Here is a 14,891-nt window from a genome sequence, read left to right on the forward strand (position 1 = left end):
CTTCCAAAACAAATAGGAAGAGCAATATGAAACAAGGCAAACACTTCATCACCAAAAAGCACCCTACTACAAAGCAAGAAAATATGTACAACAGTACAAGCATTTATAACCTTACATTTGTTTTCTTTGGGATCACAAAGAACATAAATAAGAATATAAGATTGTTGAGGGGTAGGGCTAACAGAACTGCATCTATTGGATATGATTCTCCCTGAATCTTACTCTTACATTCGAAGCAATCATGCATATTCCACTTTAGCATGTATATACCCAAGGTTCCCACAGTTTGGATTTGATAAAACAAAATTTGTTTCTAGATCCTTTTGGAAAAGTGAAATGAGAGCGACTTGCAGTCACTGAAGTTTGTATCTAAATAAAATATCCAATAAAAAGGAGAAAAGAAATGCAGGAAAAGCAAAGCAGAGCCATGCTTTATCCAAAATATATATAGTAATAAGTGGAGTAATTATCAACCTCGTAGTGGAATTTGCTTTCCCTTTTGCATTAGCACTTCATGTTGCCGTGTGTCAAACGATGTGCTTGTGCATCTACAACACATTCACTGCAATGGGAATTAATACATGAGGAGACACATACACAAAATTGAAAGTGTCAGAGGGTAAGAAGTTGCATGTAAGATCACGGTATTGATGCCTTTATTTTATGTTTAATTTTGCCTTTTCCAAGTCTCAAAAAGGTTGAGGAAAAAGTTGGTTTTCAATAAGTTTGAAATCAAGACACTTGTCCAGTTTTGCAAGTCTTGACTGTAAAGACTAAAGTGTTCTGCATAATGATTTAACAAGATTAAGTGACTATTAAACACAATTATTGATCAGGGAATTCCCTTACTGTGAAAACAAGTATAATAATAATTTACAACTGCTATACTTAAAAAGTCATTCTTCAGTTGAGATTGAAGAGAAACTAGATTTGGAGGCAATGCATAGCAGCTCCAACCTCCAACCACCCTCTTTGTCCAAGGGAATTTCTTGGATAAATATAATGCATACAAGTTTGCTGCAGCATACCAATCAATTATTAAAACAATAACAGTCATTCATCAATCAACAATAATAGCAAATGATTATTTGGTATGCTAATTATTTATTGCTTAATGCACCCAATTCAGGTGCCTTGTCTAATGATTCACACAAAGATAGTCAAATGATATTTTAGTTGAATATACAAGCTTCTTGGCACCGGTTCCACTAATCTCAAACTAGTAGGATCACATTACTACATTTTAGATGGATCAATGTGTAAGAGGATAAATGTGTTGGAAATTACACCCACTTCTTTATTTCAATTTTTATAAACAAATTTTTGGTTAAACAACCCTTACATAGTTACACAATCAAACACCTCAATCAAAATAAGAAACAACTAATTGTAACTTTGTCTTCAGGACTGGGTACTAGAGGAGCTGTTGCTTTTGGAATGAGAAGACTGTGTTGAGACGTTGCTCTTCACCTGCTGTGAACTCTTGGTGGAGACCGCGGAAGCTGAATCAGTGAAGAAAACTATGTGCTCCTGGTTATCAACAAAGGCTTGGAGTGCTCTTGGAATTGGAGGCAAAGTCACATCCAAAACCCCCTCAAGGATCTGAACAACCTGACCCATGGAAGGCCTGTGAGCTTCATCATCTTGAACACACCAAGAAGCAACTTTGATGACTCTAGTAACCTCCTCAACACTAGCATCAGCCTCCAACCTAGGATCCACCAGGGTAAGCACATTCCCACCTTGATGCACTGTGTTTGCAGCAAAAGTGGGAAAGAACTTAACTAGGCCATCTTCAGAAGGATCAGAGTTTCTCCTTCCGGAAACAATCTCAAAAAGCATCATTCCATAGCTGTAAACATCAGCTTTGGCAGTGATAGCCACTCCAGAGATCCACTCTGGTGCAAGATAGCCTCTTGTTCCTCTCATGGTAGTTAGGACCCTGCTGAAGTCTCTTCCTACAAGCTTGGCAAGGCCAAAATCTGCTACCTTGGGACACAAATCTGCATCCAGGAGGATGTTCTCTGGCTTCACATCACAGTGTATGATGCAGTCCCTGCACTTCTCATGAAGATAAGCCAATCCCCTTGCTGTTCCAAGAGCAATTTGGTACCTCACTTTCCAACCCAACATCACCTTGGAGTTTTCCTTCTCCTGAAACAGGCATGAATCCAAGGAAGTGTTTGGCATGTAATCATAAACCAGCAGCCTCTTAGCACCTTCAGAACAGAACCCACGAAGCCTGACAAGGTTGACATGTTGAACTGTTCCAATTGTGCTCACTTCTGTTCTGAACTGCTTCTCACCTTGGCTAATGCTTTCTAGCTTCTTCACTGCTACAACGCTTGAATCAGACAATGTTCCTTTGAAGACAGAACCAAAACCTCCCTCTCCCAGTTTTTCTGAGAAATTCTTTGTGGCCTGTTGCAAATCTCTGTAAGCAAATGCAGTCAATGACCCCTCCATCCTAGTTCTTGCTCCACCTTGTCTCTTACTTCGCCTCAGCACCACTATTACAACAAGAGCTAGAAGAATCGCCACAACACCACCACCAACAGCACCGACAATAACACCAATGCTTATCCCATTGCTGCTCTTAGAATCATGAAACTCAGATGCTGCAAGTTTGAGAAACAAAGTCTGTCCTGTACTATCATCCTGAGTAAGCTGTTGCAAATTCAAGAGATCCCCATTCCAGAATGAACAACCACTGCTGTTAAAAGCATAAGCTTTGCAGGAACAGTAGCTAAAGCAAGTTGACTCACATTCACCAACACTACCAGCTCCCACAAGTTCAGCATGTTCAGGCAAAGCCATGTTTGGCATTGTTAAAAACCTGTCTTTTGCCCCCTTAGAGGAATTGGATGACTCACATTGAAACTTCGTTGATTTCACACACCCACCTGTGTAATCTCCTAGATCCCAATCAGATCGTGACTTTGGGTCATAGCCAGTTACACAATTACAGTATGGCTGGGATGTCTCAGTGCAGCTCGCAAATGCACCACAAACAGCATAAACCTCGCATTGGCGCCTTGGCTGTGACCAGAACAAGTTCCATTCCTGAGAAACTTCCAGCCAAGTAAATTGCTTGATCTGCCCCGTGACATCCATCACGAAACGAGATAGTTGGGAAGTATTGTACACGGTGTAGGTGAAGTAACTCTCGTTCTCATTCGACACAAAGGTGAAATTGTAAATGTAGTTAAGCCTCATTTCCGGAACCAAACTGAAAATATGTCCATTCCAAGCACCACTGGTCCAATACTGCTCAGTTTTGTTCCATAGAATCAGATATGCACTGGTTCCATTGGGGTCCAGTTCCAGAGAGAATTGCCCTGTTGATGGATCTCCATAGTTCTTCCATGAAGTCAGATACTGAGGCTTCTTCGTTTTGTGGTCCAGTTTGATTCTACCACCTGGAAGCCATGTATCTGTTGGATGATCAAAACTCTGCCACAGAGATTCTGATTCTGATGCATTAGGCTTGTTGCTTAATATCAGGTTCCCATTACCAAGAAGCACAGCTTCTACATAACCAGAGCTAGGAGAGCTCAAATTCGTTGACCAAACTAGATTCCCATTCTCCAAGAGCACTAAATTACCACGCAATATTGTTAAGATGGCAGAATTCTTATCAGAAACAGGGTCATCTCTATTGGCTACCCAAACATATGTTCTTCTTGACACCTTTTTGTACCACATGCCTATGTAGTATCTAGAGGAGTTGCCTGGATTGATGAAACCCAGTTCAAAGTTCCCATCTTTGGAGACAAGAGTTTGGTCACCAGAAAGAGATTGATTGGCTGAGATGGTGGTCAAAGCAGCAAGGGAAGTGTAGGTGTGAAGGAAGAAGCAGGAGATTAGAAGAGAAAGCCAGAAGAAACATGGTTTGTTATTCATGTTGTTCATGGCTTGGGGCTGAACTCCAACTGCCACAGAATCTAGATATTATGTAGAGTTTGAATGGGAGAAAGGGTCTGAGGTATGACCTGGTCGTGTTGGAATGAAAACATAGAATAGAAGGTTGTGTTTTGTTCTGTTTAGCAAAGTCAACTAAGACTGTTGAAACTGACTATTGTGCCCTTTGAAACAGAAAAATGTTGTACAGGTTATTCATTCAGTGAATTTCTTAGGCCAACAGGAGTCCATTGAACCTTGTTCTTAGGCATTATAATTTATAATGGAACCACTATGGTGCATACGTATTTTTGCTTAATTTTCAGTTAAGAAGTTCCTGTGATCTTGAACTTATTTTAGTGCAAATGGATTTGACTGTCATGTTGAAAATTGAAACTATTTTTTATCTTGATCCTTGATCAACAGATGAATTCCTTGCTCTTGACAAAATATGTTTCACCGAACATGAAAAATAGAAATAAAAGGTTCATGTTTTGTTGACCCTCCCAATCAAACAACATACGAGAGAATTAAGATGAAATGAGAGAGATATGACGCGTGATGTTAAAGAAAAAATAGAGATAGATAAAAAGAGAAAATGTGTAGAAATGAAAAAAAAAAAAAAAAAGTGAAGTGTAAATGTACAATAACTAGACAGAAAATTAATTCTTTTGCAACAGAAGTGCATTCTGGTCATTTCAGATGGTGGCATGGTGCAACTAATTTAGCTCATGATTATGACAAACAGCTCGGGGAAAAGTCAAGGTTTGTCTATATGCTGTCAATTCATGTATCATAAAATAATAATAACATTCATACACATTTTTTTTTCCTTTCTATCTCTATCTTCATATTATATTACATATTATATTTATTACTTTTATCTCTTCGCTTCATATATTTTAGTATTTGCGTCAAAATTAGTGGTTCACCCATCTTTATCACTTACTATATATTCACCAATTATTTTTGCACTATCAATATCCTGCATACGAATCATGATAAATGTAAATGCTTACTTAATACTTATGATTTTTTTTTACCGGAATTCTGAGTTGCCATATTAGACTTATGTATGTGTTTAGTATTTGCGTCATTACAATCGTAAGCATGACAGGAGATCACAGAAGGACCAAATAGAAGATAGACCAACAGAGAATGAGAATGAGGATCTGGATGTTCGCCTTCTCTCCGTTGATTTTCATCCTTAGGTTTAGGCAGTTCCAAGTTCAAAGTCATCAATAAGAATTTTTTTTAGATCAATATCAATAAGAAATTGAAGGATGCCATTCTCTCAGTACTGGTATTGTTGTCAATTGGAGTAGGTTCATGGTTCTTTGTTGTGAGAAATAATCCAACCGATGTTTTATATTCATGGCCCATAGTTGGACAAAAAAAGTACATACTAAGCAATATTTATCAAAATTTGAGAGAAATAACTTTACCCAAAAAAATATAGTTTAGAGGTAAGGATTGTCTTTACGTATATATTATCTTAGTCATATCTCTAATTACAACTCACCCCTCACACTCAGACCAAACATATGCAGGTGGCTCATATGTGGGTGATTTCCAATAAACGATCTAGGATTGACTCTAATATCAAATTAGACTTAAAGAAGTCTAACTCAACCTAAAAACTGACTTGGATGTGAGAATTGTATTTTCATATATAAGAGTTATGAACAATATTTAATATTTATTGCACAATCAATCAAGCTAGTTTTGATTCCTAAGCTAGTACTCACAAGATGCATATCAACAGAGAAAAATCAAAATTATAGAAAAAGTAGATGATTGGTTCAAGGATTTAAATATAATAATTAACAATAAAACAAAAATTGATGCATAAAAACTTTAAAAAGTAAACTAAAACAACATATTACACTAAAGAAGTCAAGATAATATATAAAGTAGAACAAATGTTTAAAATAAAATCATATTTTAATGTGAAAAATTAGTTTGAGAATATGAATTACTAAAATTCAGCAACATAATTACGGTGAAAAAAAATTCAAATCAATTAATTGAAAGTTAAAAAATAGCTGAGATTGAAAAAAGGTAAAAAAAAAAATTGATAGCAGTTAAAAACTTATTAAAAAATTGTTAGAAAAACACAATGGGCCGGTTTGTTCTCAATAATGTTAAACCTGTGGGAAAAAAAGCTCTTAAGAAAAAAAATGTATAACAGAAAAATATCCTATCTTATTTAAGCAAGAACAAATTGATGTCACTACAAAGCAATGAAGACTTCAAATAAAAAATATATCTAAACTCCAACGTAATTAAGCAGTTAAGCTGCCCCAAAAAAAATTAGTATAGTTACCCATGTGAATGATAACTTCTATTAAAATTACAATTTAGTAAGTTTAATATGAAAAGTTTAGGTGAAATTAGTAAAAGAGTTTAATATGAAAAGTTAAGGTGAAATTAGTAAAATTGAAATAGAATCCTAAATATGCAGCACAGTAATAAAAGCTATAAAACTATTGAAACTTTTAATTTGTAAGCAGCACTACAGAAAGCATCCTGTTTTCTTACAATTTAGCTGCCTCAAGGCAAATTTTAGTGTTCCCATATGCAAACTGGAATCCAAAAGGTGTATAAAAAACTCATCCAATTGCATGTTGACGATCAACTAAACTTTCAACTAACAGAGTCATACAATATACATCTATAACAAGTGCTTAGCTGAGTTTGGGAGTATGTAGATCATACCTTGAACACTTCAAAGCAGTGCAGAACTTTATGCGTACACATCTTCCTTGACCACCTACGGCATTTAATTTCCAACAATTTCAGGACTGTCAATGTCCACAATCTTCACACCGCGGCGCTTTCTTATCAATACACTCAACCTCCTCTTACGAACGCCTAAAAGCTTAATCCTCGAGGTCCCACTTCCGTATCTATGCAACTTAACATCATCTCCAAGTGAAGTTTCAGGGCTTACTGTACCTACCCTTTTACCACTGTCTTTCACTTCAGACCTGTTATGCAAATCTTGTTTTGGTTGGTTAACACGACAAAGCCGACCAAAGAAGTGCATGGGCTCAATATAGCATTCGGACGCAGAAACAATGCCCTTGATGCTGGTTGGTTTGACAACCTTGATAAAATCCTCAATCTCAAAATAATTAGAGTGTTCAGAGTAGGGAACTGCATACATATGCTGATGAATCTGTTCAGGAGGTCCTGTGTTTCCAATTGGCTTGTCACTCTGGTCCTTACTATTTTCGCTCCATTTGTCTCGCTTGTAACGTGATGTCAAAAAGGACCCAGAGAGAAATTCACCCTTCTGAATGTATTTCTTTGCCCAAGGAAGACCAGATGGCAAAATTCCTATAGTAGGGCGCCTTTGATTCATTGTCTCTAAAGTGTCAATCTTTAAGCTACATTGAGGAACAGCTCTAACTCTAGTAATAGTCGTGTCGGTTGTGAATACATCTGGGAGACCAAGTATACGCATAGTCCGCAAGCGCTCTGGCCACACACAAACCTTCAATTGAAAAACAAGAAAACCATTGAAATAAAATAGAATGCTTAGTCCAAATATAGCAACCAAAAAGAAAAATGTAAAATTCTGTATGAGATCAAACATGACAATACTACATACAACAAAAACATAACACTCAAACCAAGCATGTTAAGAACATATGCTTCACTTCTAAAGTTCTAACAAAAAGCTATAAATAAGAAAACATTAATCATCAGAGAACATTCAGATAAACTCCTTATAATCACTAATAAGAAAGAACAAAAAAGAGTTGAAACAATCTTACAACAACTATGAACCCTCTACATAACAGCCACATAAGCTGAAATCAAGTTTTACAATTGAACTTTTTATACTCTCCAAAGTTATCTAAATTATTCAGAGCATTAGTCTTCAAGCATGTTTGGATAAACTCATCAATAAGAACTTATAAGGAAAAGAAGTTGAAACTATCTTACAATAGCTATCATCCTTCTACATAATAGCAGCATAAGGTAAAACCAAGTGCTACAATACAACGTTTGCAACTCTTCCTTATCTAGATTATTCATACTTATCTCATACTTATTCATACACATAAAATAGGAAGATCTAACTAGACTTAATGGCATGAATTTTTCGCCATTATCCTCACATATCATGATATCACATAGAACAAAACAACACAGGGACTATTAGCATGATAATAATGACTTGATTTTTTTGAACAGCTAAAGAATGGTTCTGAAGAGACCTTAATGTTAAGCTCCATTGCAATCTGAACCAAGAGATCTTCTTTCCCCAAACTGTTAATCCCAATAATGACATCATGATCAGGAAGGGACTTAACTAAATCAATCACCTGAAATCATACACCAACCAAATCAACCTAAGAAAATAAGCATTTCTGTGAATCAATTACGGGCTAAGGATGCATTAGGAGTTCGAATTAGAGTGGTACCTTCCGCGCCGCGACTTGGCGAGAGGGAAAATCATAGGTAGGATTAGCGTAGGTATTATCAAGGTAAAGAACATCAACCCCATCTTCACCACCAAGAGCAGCACGAAGCACCTGTTTAGCCATCCTGGCTCTCTCGCAACCAACCTCCCAGCGAAAATCACCAGTGTGAAGCACGCAACCAAACTCGCCGCGAAACAGCAGCATAACGGAACCTAATCAATCAATAACAAACTAACTAACTAACGGATCGTAACAAACTAATCGGCGAACCGTAACTAACTAACTAACTAACTAACTAACTGACCGGGGCAGTGGCAGGCGTCGATGGCGGTGACGAAGACGGTGGTGGTGGAGGAGGAGGAAGGGGAGCGGAGGGAGAGGGTGTGGGTGGTGCCGACGTGGAGGATGCGGAGGAGGGAGAGGTCAAAGTCGGGGAACTTGAAGGGGAGGAGTTTGGCGGTGGTCGGGGAGCAGAAGAGGAGGCCGTGGGACCAGGAGGAGGAGAGGCCTTTGGTGTGATCGGAGTGGAGGTGGGTGAGGAAGTAGGCCTGGCTTCCCTGTACCCAGCGATCTACAGAGACCAAACCCATTTCCATTTTCGGGGGTTTCTGGTGGTGGTTGTTTCGCGACGGAGGAGCGGAGAGAGAAGAGTTAGAGGAAGTGCGAGGCGTGTGATTTGGTTCGTATCCTCGGCGGGAACATTTTATGGTTTTGAATCCGGTGGTGGGAAATTTTAAAATTGAGAAACTGCTTCCACGGTTTGGAAAATCCGGTGGGTAAGTGAACAGAGAAGAGATTATCAATGGGGAAAGAAAGATTATTAGTTTGTCTTTTGGAGTTCACTTTCCAACCTTTATTTCAAATACAATAAAAAATTTAAAATTGATCTAAAACTTGTTTTATTTTAAAATGTTTCTTTGACAAAAATTGTTCTTTCAAATTTATAACAAATGATTCTCCGAATGAGTGTATGGTGGTGCTGCTCAAAAGCCAGGTGGTGAACATGGTATTGTAGTGCAAATCCATGACAGTGAGATACCTGTAACATGCATTTTGGCGTTGAGGATCAAAAGAATCTCAAAGGAGCAATAAGAGCGCAAAATGAGTTGCTTATATAGCTTAGAAGGCAATCAAACATTTATAACGGTCGTCTAATTAACTGTGTTGATCGTTTACCTTTTGCTATCATATTACTTATGTGGCATTGAGATTTGAGACTGCTACCTTTGTTTAACTTGACTTGGCCATAGTTCCAACAACCTAGCTTCATGTTTACCTACTTGGTTAGAAGGAAGGAAGTCTTGTGCTTGGTTGTCCTGACTGGCTAGCATGACGAGCACTGATCATGCAATCAATTGGGTCGAGCAAAACACCAAGTTGAGCAATAGAAGATGTTAAATAAATATGTTTCCAAGATGAATATTTAAAAATAAATGATCGGATTTATTTTTAAAGTTGTGATAAAGTGTCTGACTTATCTATAATGATGACTAAGATATTATGCTCAACTTTATATTTAGTCGGTCTTTTTAAGTTTTGAAACTTGAACTTTAATAATTAAAAAGTAATCATGTTCTAACAGGGCATCAATCATGATTTGATATTTTATGACTAAGTGTAAATGGTGTCAAAAAATCATCACATTTTCTCTAACAATAAAAAAAACGTCACTTCAAGCATGCATAGTCATTCAATTTTTCCTCTAATTTAGGTTTTTCACCTTTTCATATTTCTTTTTAAATTTTAACATTGCCACAAAGTTTAACTTAACATTTTTCAGTCAACTTTATCTCAAGGATAACCTCGATGTCTTTTAACATTACATTTCACTTTTTTGTAATCTTACTTCCCATAACCCCTATCTTTCTCCATTGCTTTTACAAACACTGGTCATGAATGGCTTCGTCAGCCACTTATTCATGATACTCTCGGTGAGTGGTGACCAACAATACTCAAATGATCTATGACTCTATTTCCTTTCAAATCACATCATTTATCAAGCTATGATGAAAACAATTGCAAAATCAGAACATAATAACCAAGTCTTGTTGCTAGACAACTCCTTTGCCAACATGTTATAGTTCCCATGTTCAATCAAGATACTTACCACTTGTTGTCCTCACTCTTCTATCAAACTACATTGCAAATCAAATTAGCCATTCATAGAACTGAAGAAAAAGTTGCAGCTGGTGTAAATGAATCAAGCTATGATGTTTGGCTAACTAGAAATTTTTTCGAGCTGTTGGGTTTGGCTAAACGGAATATTTCTCAACTTAAAGTTTTGACGACTTATTGACCCATGTAAGAATTTGACGACTTTGTTGGATCAAAGAAAACAAAAAACACTAGTCAAACTCAAATCAAATGACAGCAACGAATTTATGTAATTAATGAAGTACAAAGAAAACTACATGACACTACATATTTGATCTTAATTTATGATAAAGCAAAATAAAAATATAAAATTATGAATGTGACAAAAATTGCTGCAGATGATAAAATTTATTTTTTATTAAACTTGCACCCAACTCCAGACAAATTGACAAGGATGTTTTGAGAAACTTGCAAAAAACACAAGCAATAATTAAATAGAAAGCATAAAGCTGCTTATTGGGAAAACTGAAAACAAGTATAACCATAAATCAATGTATCAAAATCTAGTGCAGAATAATCAAGGGGAGGGGGCAAAGGGTGCGAACAGAACACAGCATGAACATAAAATACGAAAGTAAATTAGAGATGCATACTGAAACAAAGGCAGTAAAGGGATCAATTTGCAGTGCAATGCCCTCATAGAGCTCCCAGAGTTCCCTCACTGCGACTCTTGCGCATGGAGTGCCCTGATGTCAAGTTCAATACTTTGCTTTGAGCATCCAAATAATGGCGACTCTGGGTTGATACTTTGGTTCTGATTGGTGGCAAATGGCTTTGCTTGCCTTTGGACAGTTTCGGTGACTCCACTGTCTGACTTCTGTGAGAATGAGTTGAAGTGGATGGTGGTCTCCGCGCAGCCGCAACGCCATGGCTTCCTTTCCTTGTGGTCTTGCGATCCACTCTAAGGCTGCGATCATTCGTTCCTAACCGAACCAAACGATCAGCCCCGTCCTTCAAAGTGCTCACTTTCATAGCCTGCCTGTTGTAGTAGACAAGATGGGGAAGAAGGCCTTGCAGATATTTCTTCAGTTGTTCATCCCCAACATTTTTCTGGCAAGGGTTCCCATCCAAGTTGATAGCTTGCAAAGAATTGTAGTTAGCTGCAAGCTGACCGAGACATTTGGCTGTTGAAATTTTGTTGAAACGGAGATCCAGGATACTTAGTTTCAAGAGACGGTGCAGACCCTCTACTTCACCTATCTTGTTTCCAGCCAAGTACAGCTCCTTGAGAGATGAACAGGATGCAAGGCCTGCAAATTAGGAAAAGGTAAACCAATCAATAGAAGGAAAAAATGGAGAGAATATCAGCAATCAGCATTTCAATGTGCACTAAGAATTCTTCCCGCAAAAAAAAATATATTAAAAAAATATAAACTTGAGATGTAATCTAAAATTTGTTTTACCATGTCCAATTCTTAGTATACGGTTGTAGCTGAGGTCAAGGACACGAAGCCGGGTAAGTTCACGCAGTCCCTCTATACTGGAAATATTATTTCTTGACAAATTCAAGGAGTGAAGTCCTCGAGGAAGAGCACCAGCAGTTATCCTTACTGGAAAAGAGAATGCAGAAGGGTTAACATAACTCAACTAAGTTTCATGACAACATTATCCAGCTCAACTCAAAACTCAAAAGTAATGAATGAATAAGTTATATTACTAACCTATTGAATTTCCAGCCAAATTGAGCACCTTCAAACTCACAAATGCACTCAAAAATGGGACCACAACCAACCCATGATTTGCCAGCTGAGCTGCAGAAGCATTAGCAGTCAATGAAGATATATATCTTTTAGCTGCTTCCATTCCTGGAGTGATCTTATGATTCACACCTGCAGCAGTCACACCATTTATGGTGTTAATATCAACTACGGGATCAACGGATTCCGGCAATTCATTTATCTCCTCTACAGGTGGTCCGCAATGCTGCAGATCCACTACCCAATCCTCAATGCGCTTAACCTTGAAATCCTTGTTAGGGAATTCACCAAAGCAATCAACTGAGTTATCTCCTTGAAGGGTTTTGACTTCACTTATATCATCTGTAGTTGGCATTACCCAGTCTTTTTCTAGATCAGAAAGGAGATAAGAATCAAAACCATCATCAAAGTATTCGCCCATATGATTATCTTCTGTTTTTCCAATGTTGTCCTCCCTCTCTTGACCTTCCCTTATTTGATCCTCAGACTCATTGATGAATCCCTCTTTCTTCCTCATGCCTAAAGCATGAAGATCGTCAGAAGACCTTGACTTTGAAGATGGATGTTTGAAAGCATGATTTTCAGGGGAAAGTGTAGAAGCTTTAATATTTGGTAGAGAACGTGATTTCATCAAAGATGGGGTCCCGGGACCAGAATTCTGGTCAGCAGAGTCACCAGCTAATTCACCAGATAATGGAGTCTCAGAAATTTCACCTTTATCGGAAGGTGAAGGATCTCCTATTGAAAAAAGTGAGTCATTATTTGCAAGATCTAAATTGACTTGAAACTCAAAGTCTGGATTCTTTTCAGATTGATCAATGGAGTTAACACCAGGAGAATCATAGCAGCCTTGGGAATTATTTCCAGAAAATCCCAGATCTTCATCACCCTCAGTAGTGCCTCGGTAAAGCCCACCCAGAGACTGGCTTTTCTTAAGACACCCAGTTTGGTGTGCTTCTCTCTCAAGTTCAATGGAAAACTTGCTATTCAGATCTTCTGACCTATCAATGCGCTCAACTGAATCCGAACTGCTAATTTGACTCTCAATGACATTCATTTTCTTATGAACTTGTTCTTTTGAAGGTGTTGATTTTGAGCTTTTGGTGGGAGATGAATCTTTATAGACTTGACTTTTGGAACCATCTTGTGAAGCCTTCACCATTGCTTCAGTAGGTAGAACTGTTTTCTGATTGAAAGAAGGAAGCACAGAGTCAAAATAAGTCATGTGATAATAATGAAGTTAAACTTAGCCAATACTACAATGCATCTTCTGCTTACCTTTGTCTTGTGGCCTTGGACATTAGCATGGAAACAAGAAAATCTAAACATTGCTGCGATGCTGTTGAGACCTACATCTAAACCGTAAACTTGCTTGCACAAAAACAAATATCAACGACACTCTATAATCAATTTTCCAGAAGCTTGATCAAAGACTCTAAATTTGCTGATATTCAGAGGCAAATTAGAAAGAGCTTCTGGGGGCAAAGCAAAAGCCACCCTTAGCCATAATCAACAGACAAGCCTACTGAAGCACGGCACAATCTCCATATGTCTGACGACTTTGATCTTCGTAAAACACAAAGCGAAATCACTCCTTCTGCATCACCCCACACCCTTCTCGAGGTGCGAGAACAGTTCGAATGATTTAAAGCGGCCAGAGTGAAATAAATTCTTTTCCAACTAGCAGAATCCAGAGACAAATATGCATAAGAGATGCAGACCTGGTAAAATAAAGAGAATCAAGGATCAATATTGATCTCATATATGTAACATCCAGAGTATAGTTAAACCACAAGAACAGGATCAACAACCATGAATAGAAACACTTCTACTCGATTCGAAAAGTATATGGAAATTGTGATTACAAACAATAGAAACCAAACCATCAAGATATGCTATGAAACAATATGCCTATAGAAACAACAAACTTCATCCAAACACAGCTGCTATCTTCCTTCTTTTCAAAATCAAAACCAGCTAAAATTTCTGAGATTTACCAAACTTGAAGAATTTTTTTGGAGATTATTTCTAACAAATCAATCTCTGAAATTGGCAAAACAAATTATATGAAAAATCAAATACACAAAAAAATAAAAATCAACAAAAAATCAGACATGAATTGCAACAACACCCACTAATTTATTCAGAAAAATACACAAAAGGGGTTTCACAAAATTGCATCTTTGAATCCAGCATACAATAAAAAGCGTGAAAAATCAATTTTGAAATTATGGGATTTTGGAAGAGGCATGAAATACAAAGGTTCCATCAGCGAAAAGCAGATTAATAGAATAAGAATGTAAGGGGAAATTGCTTACAGGAAGAAATAGAAGGAGAAGAGTTGATCTGTTTGAACGAATGAAAAGAAGGGCACTGTTGCATCCAGAACCAGAAACAGCCTCTTCTTCCCTCTCTTCTCTGCCCTCCTAGGCTGCTACACAACGCAATCAACAAAACAAAACAACTTCCTTCATTTTTCTATTATACTAAAATAATAATAATAATAATACAATAATAATTATATTCAAAAAAATTGATAACAATTTTAAAATTTAAATCCTTTTATCATAACAAAATATATCTTTTTTTTTAATTAAAATATATCTTACTATAAATATATCTAATATCTAAAACATTTATCGGTGATTTTTTTTTTTTTGCCCTTACATTATCTTCCTTAGAAAGCAAATTATATTTGAACCGA

The 14,891-nt window shown here is 37.1% G+C and overlaps 3 protein-coding genes across 4 annotated transcripts; all 3 read right to left on the reverse strand.

Moving 5' to 3' along the window:
• Positions 1 to 474: 474 nt before the first annotated feature.
• Positions 475 to 10,700, reverse strand: LOC130746988 (uncharacterized). Of its 2 annotated transcripts, XR_009022279.1 has the most exons (6): positions 9,513 to 10,700; positions 8,641 to 9,375; positions 8,337 to 8,548; positions 8,130 to 8,237; positions 6,619 to 7,399; positions 475 to 562 (listed from the first exon to the last, which is right to left on the reverse strand). XR_009022279.1 is itself a non-coding variant. In XM_057599793.1 (5 exons), the coding sequence occupies exons 2-5, from the start codon at positions 8,930 to 8,932 to the stop codon at positions 6,683 to 6,685; spliced, it is 1,329 nt and encodes a 442-aa protein (XP_057455776.1). In that variant the 5' UTR covers positions 8,933 to 9,375; positions 9,513 to 10,700; the 3' UTR covers positions 6,373 to 6,682. The 2 variants fall into 2 exon arrangements, 1 of the variants encoding a protein (XP_057455776.1); XM_057599793.1 differs by lacking the exon at positions 475 to 562 and having other exon boundaries at positions 6,373 to 7,399.
• Positions 1,275 to 4,478, reverse strand: LOC130746983 (G-type lectin S-receptor-like serine/threonine-protein kinase At2g19130). The gene has a single exon (XM_057599791.1). It carries the CDS (start codon positions 3,910 to 3,912, stop codon positions 1,402 to 1,404), a length of 2,511 nt encoding a protein of 836 aa, XP_057455774.1. The 5' UTR covers positions 3,913 to 4,478; the 3' UTR covers positions 1,275 to 1,401.
• A 127-nt stretch (positions 10,701 to 10,827) lies between the features above and the next one.
• Positions 10,828 to 14,658, reverse strand: LOC130746987 (uncharacterized). The gene is made up of 5 exons (XM_057599792.1): positions 14,506 to 14,658; positions 13,466 to 13,908; positions 12,152 to 13,373; positions 11,894 to 12,040; positions 10,828 to 11,740 (listed from the first exon to the last, which is right to left on the reverse strand). The coding sequence occupies exons 2-5, from the start codon at positions 13,514 to 13,516 to the stop codon at positions 11,127 to 11,129; spliced, it is 2,034 nt and encodes a 677-aa protein (XP_057455775.1). The 5' UTR covers positions 13,517 to 13,908; positions 14,506 to 14,658; the 3' UTR covers positions 10,828 to 11,126.
• Between the last annotated feature and the right edge of the window lie 233 nt (positions 14,659 to 14,891).

This window comes from Lotus japonicus, chromosome 3 (genome assembly GCF_012489685.1).
Source record: "Lotus japonicus ecotype B-129 chromosome 3, LjGifu_v1.2".
Taxonomy (NCBI): Eukaryota; Viridiplantae; Streptophyta; class Magnoliopsida; order Fabales; family Fabaceae; genus Lotus; species Lotus japonicus.

Bases quoted from the DNA above. Each gene is read 5' to 3' on its own strand.
- LOC130746983 (XM_057599791.1), bottom strand. From the start codon at position 3,912: ATGAACAACATGAATAACAAACCATGTTTCTTCTGGCTTTCTCTTCTA.
- LOC130746988 (XM_057599793.1), bottom strand. From the start codon at position 8,932: ATGGAAATGGGTTTGGTCTCTGTAGATCGCTGGGTACAGGGAAGCCAG. The intron at 8,238-8,336 runs GTACCACTCTAA...GTATGATTTCAG, and splicing joins GCCAAGTCGCGGCGCGGAAG to GTGATTGATTTAGTTAAGTC. The intron at 7,400-8,129 runs GTCTCTTCAGAA...TTTCAATTGAAG, and splicing joins CAATGGAGCTTAACATTAAG to GTTTGTGTGTGGCCAGAGCG.
- LOC130746987 (XM_057599792.1), bottom strand. From the start codon at position 13,516: ATGTTTAGATTTTCTTGTTTCCATGCTAATGTCCAAGGCCACAAGACA. The intron at 12,041-12,151 runs GTTAGTAATATA...TCTCTTTTCCAG, and splicing joins TTTGGCTGGAAATTCAATAG to TAAGGATAACTGCTGGTGCT. The intron at 11,741-11,893 runs GTAAAACAAATT...CCTAATTTGCAG, and splicing joins TATACTAAGAATTGGACATG to GCCTTGCATCCTGTTCATCT.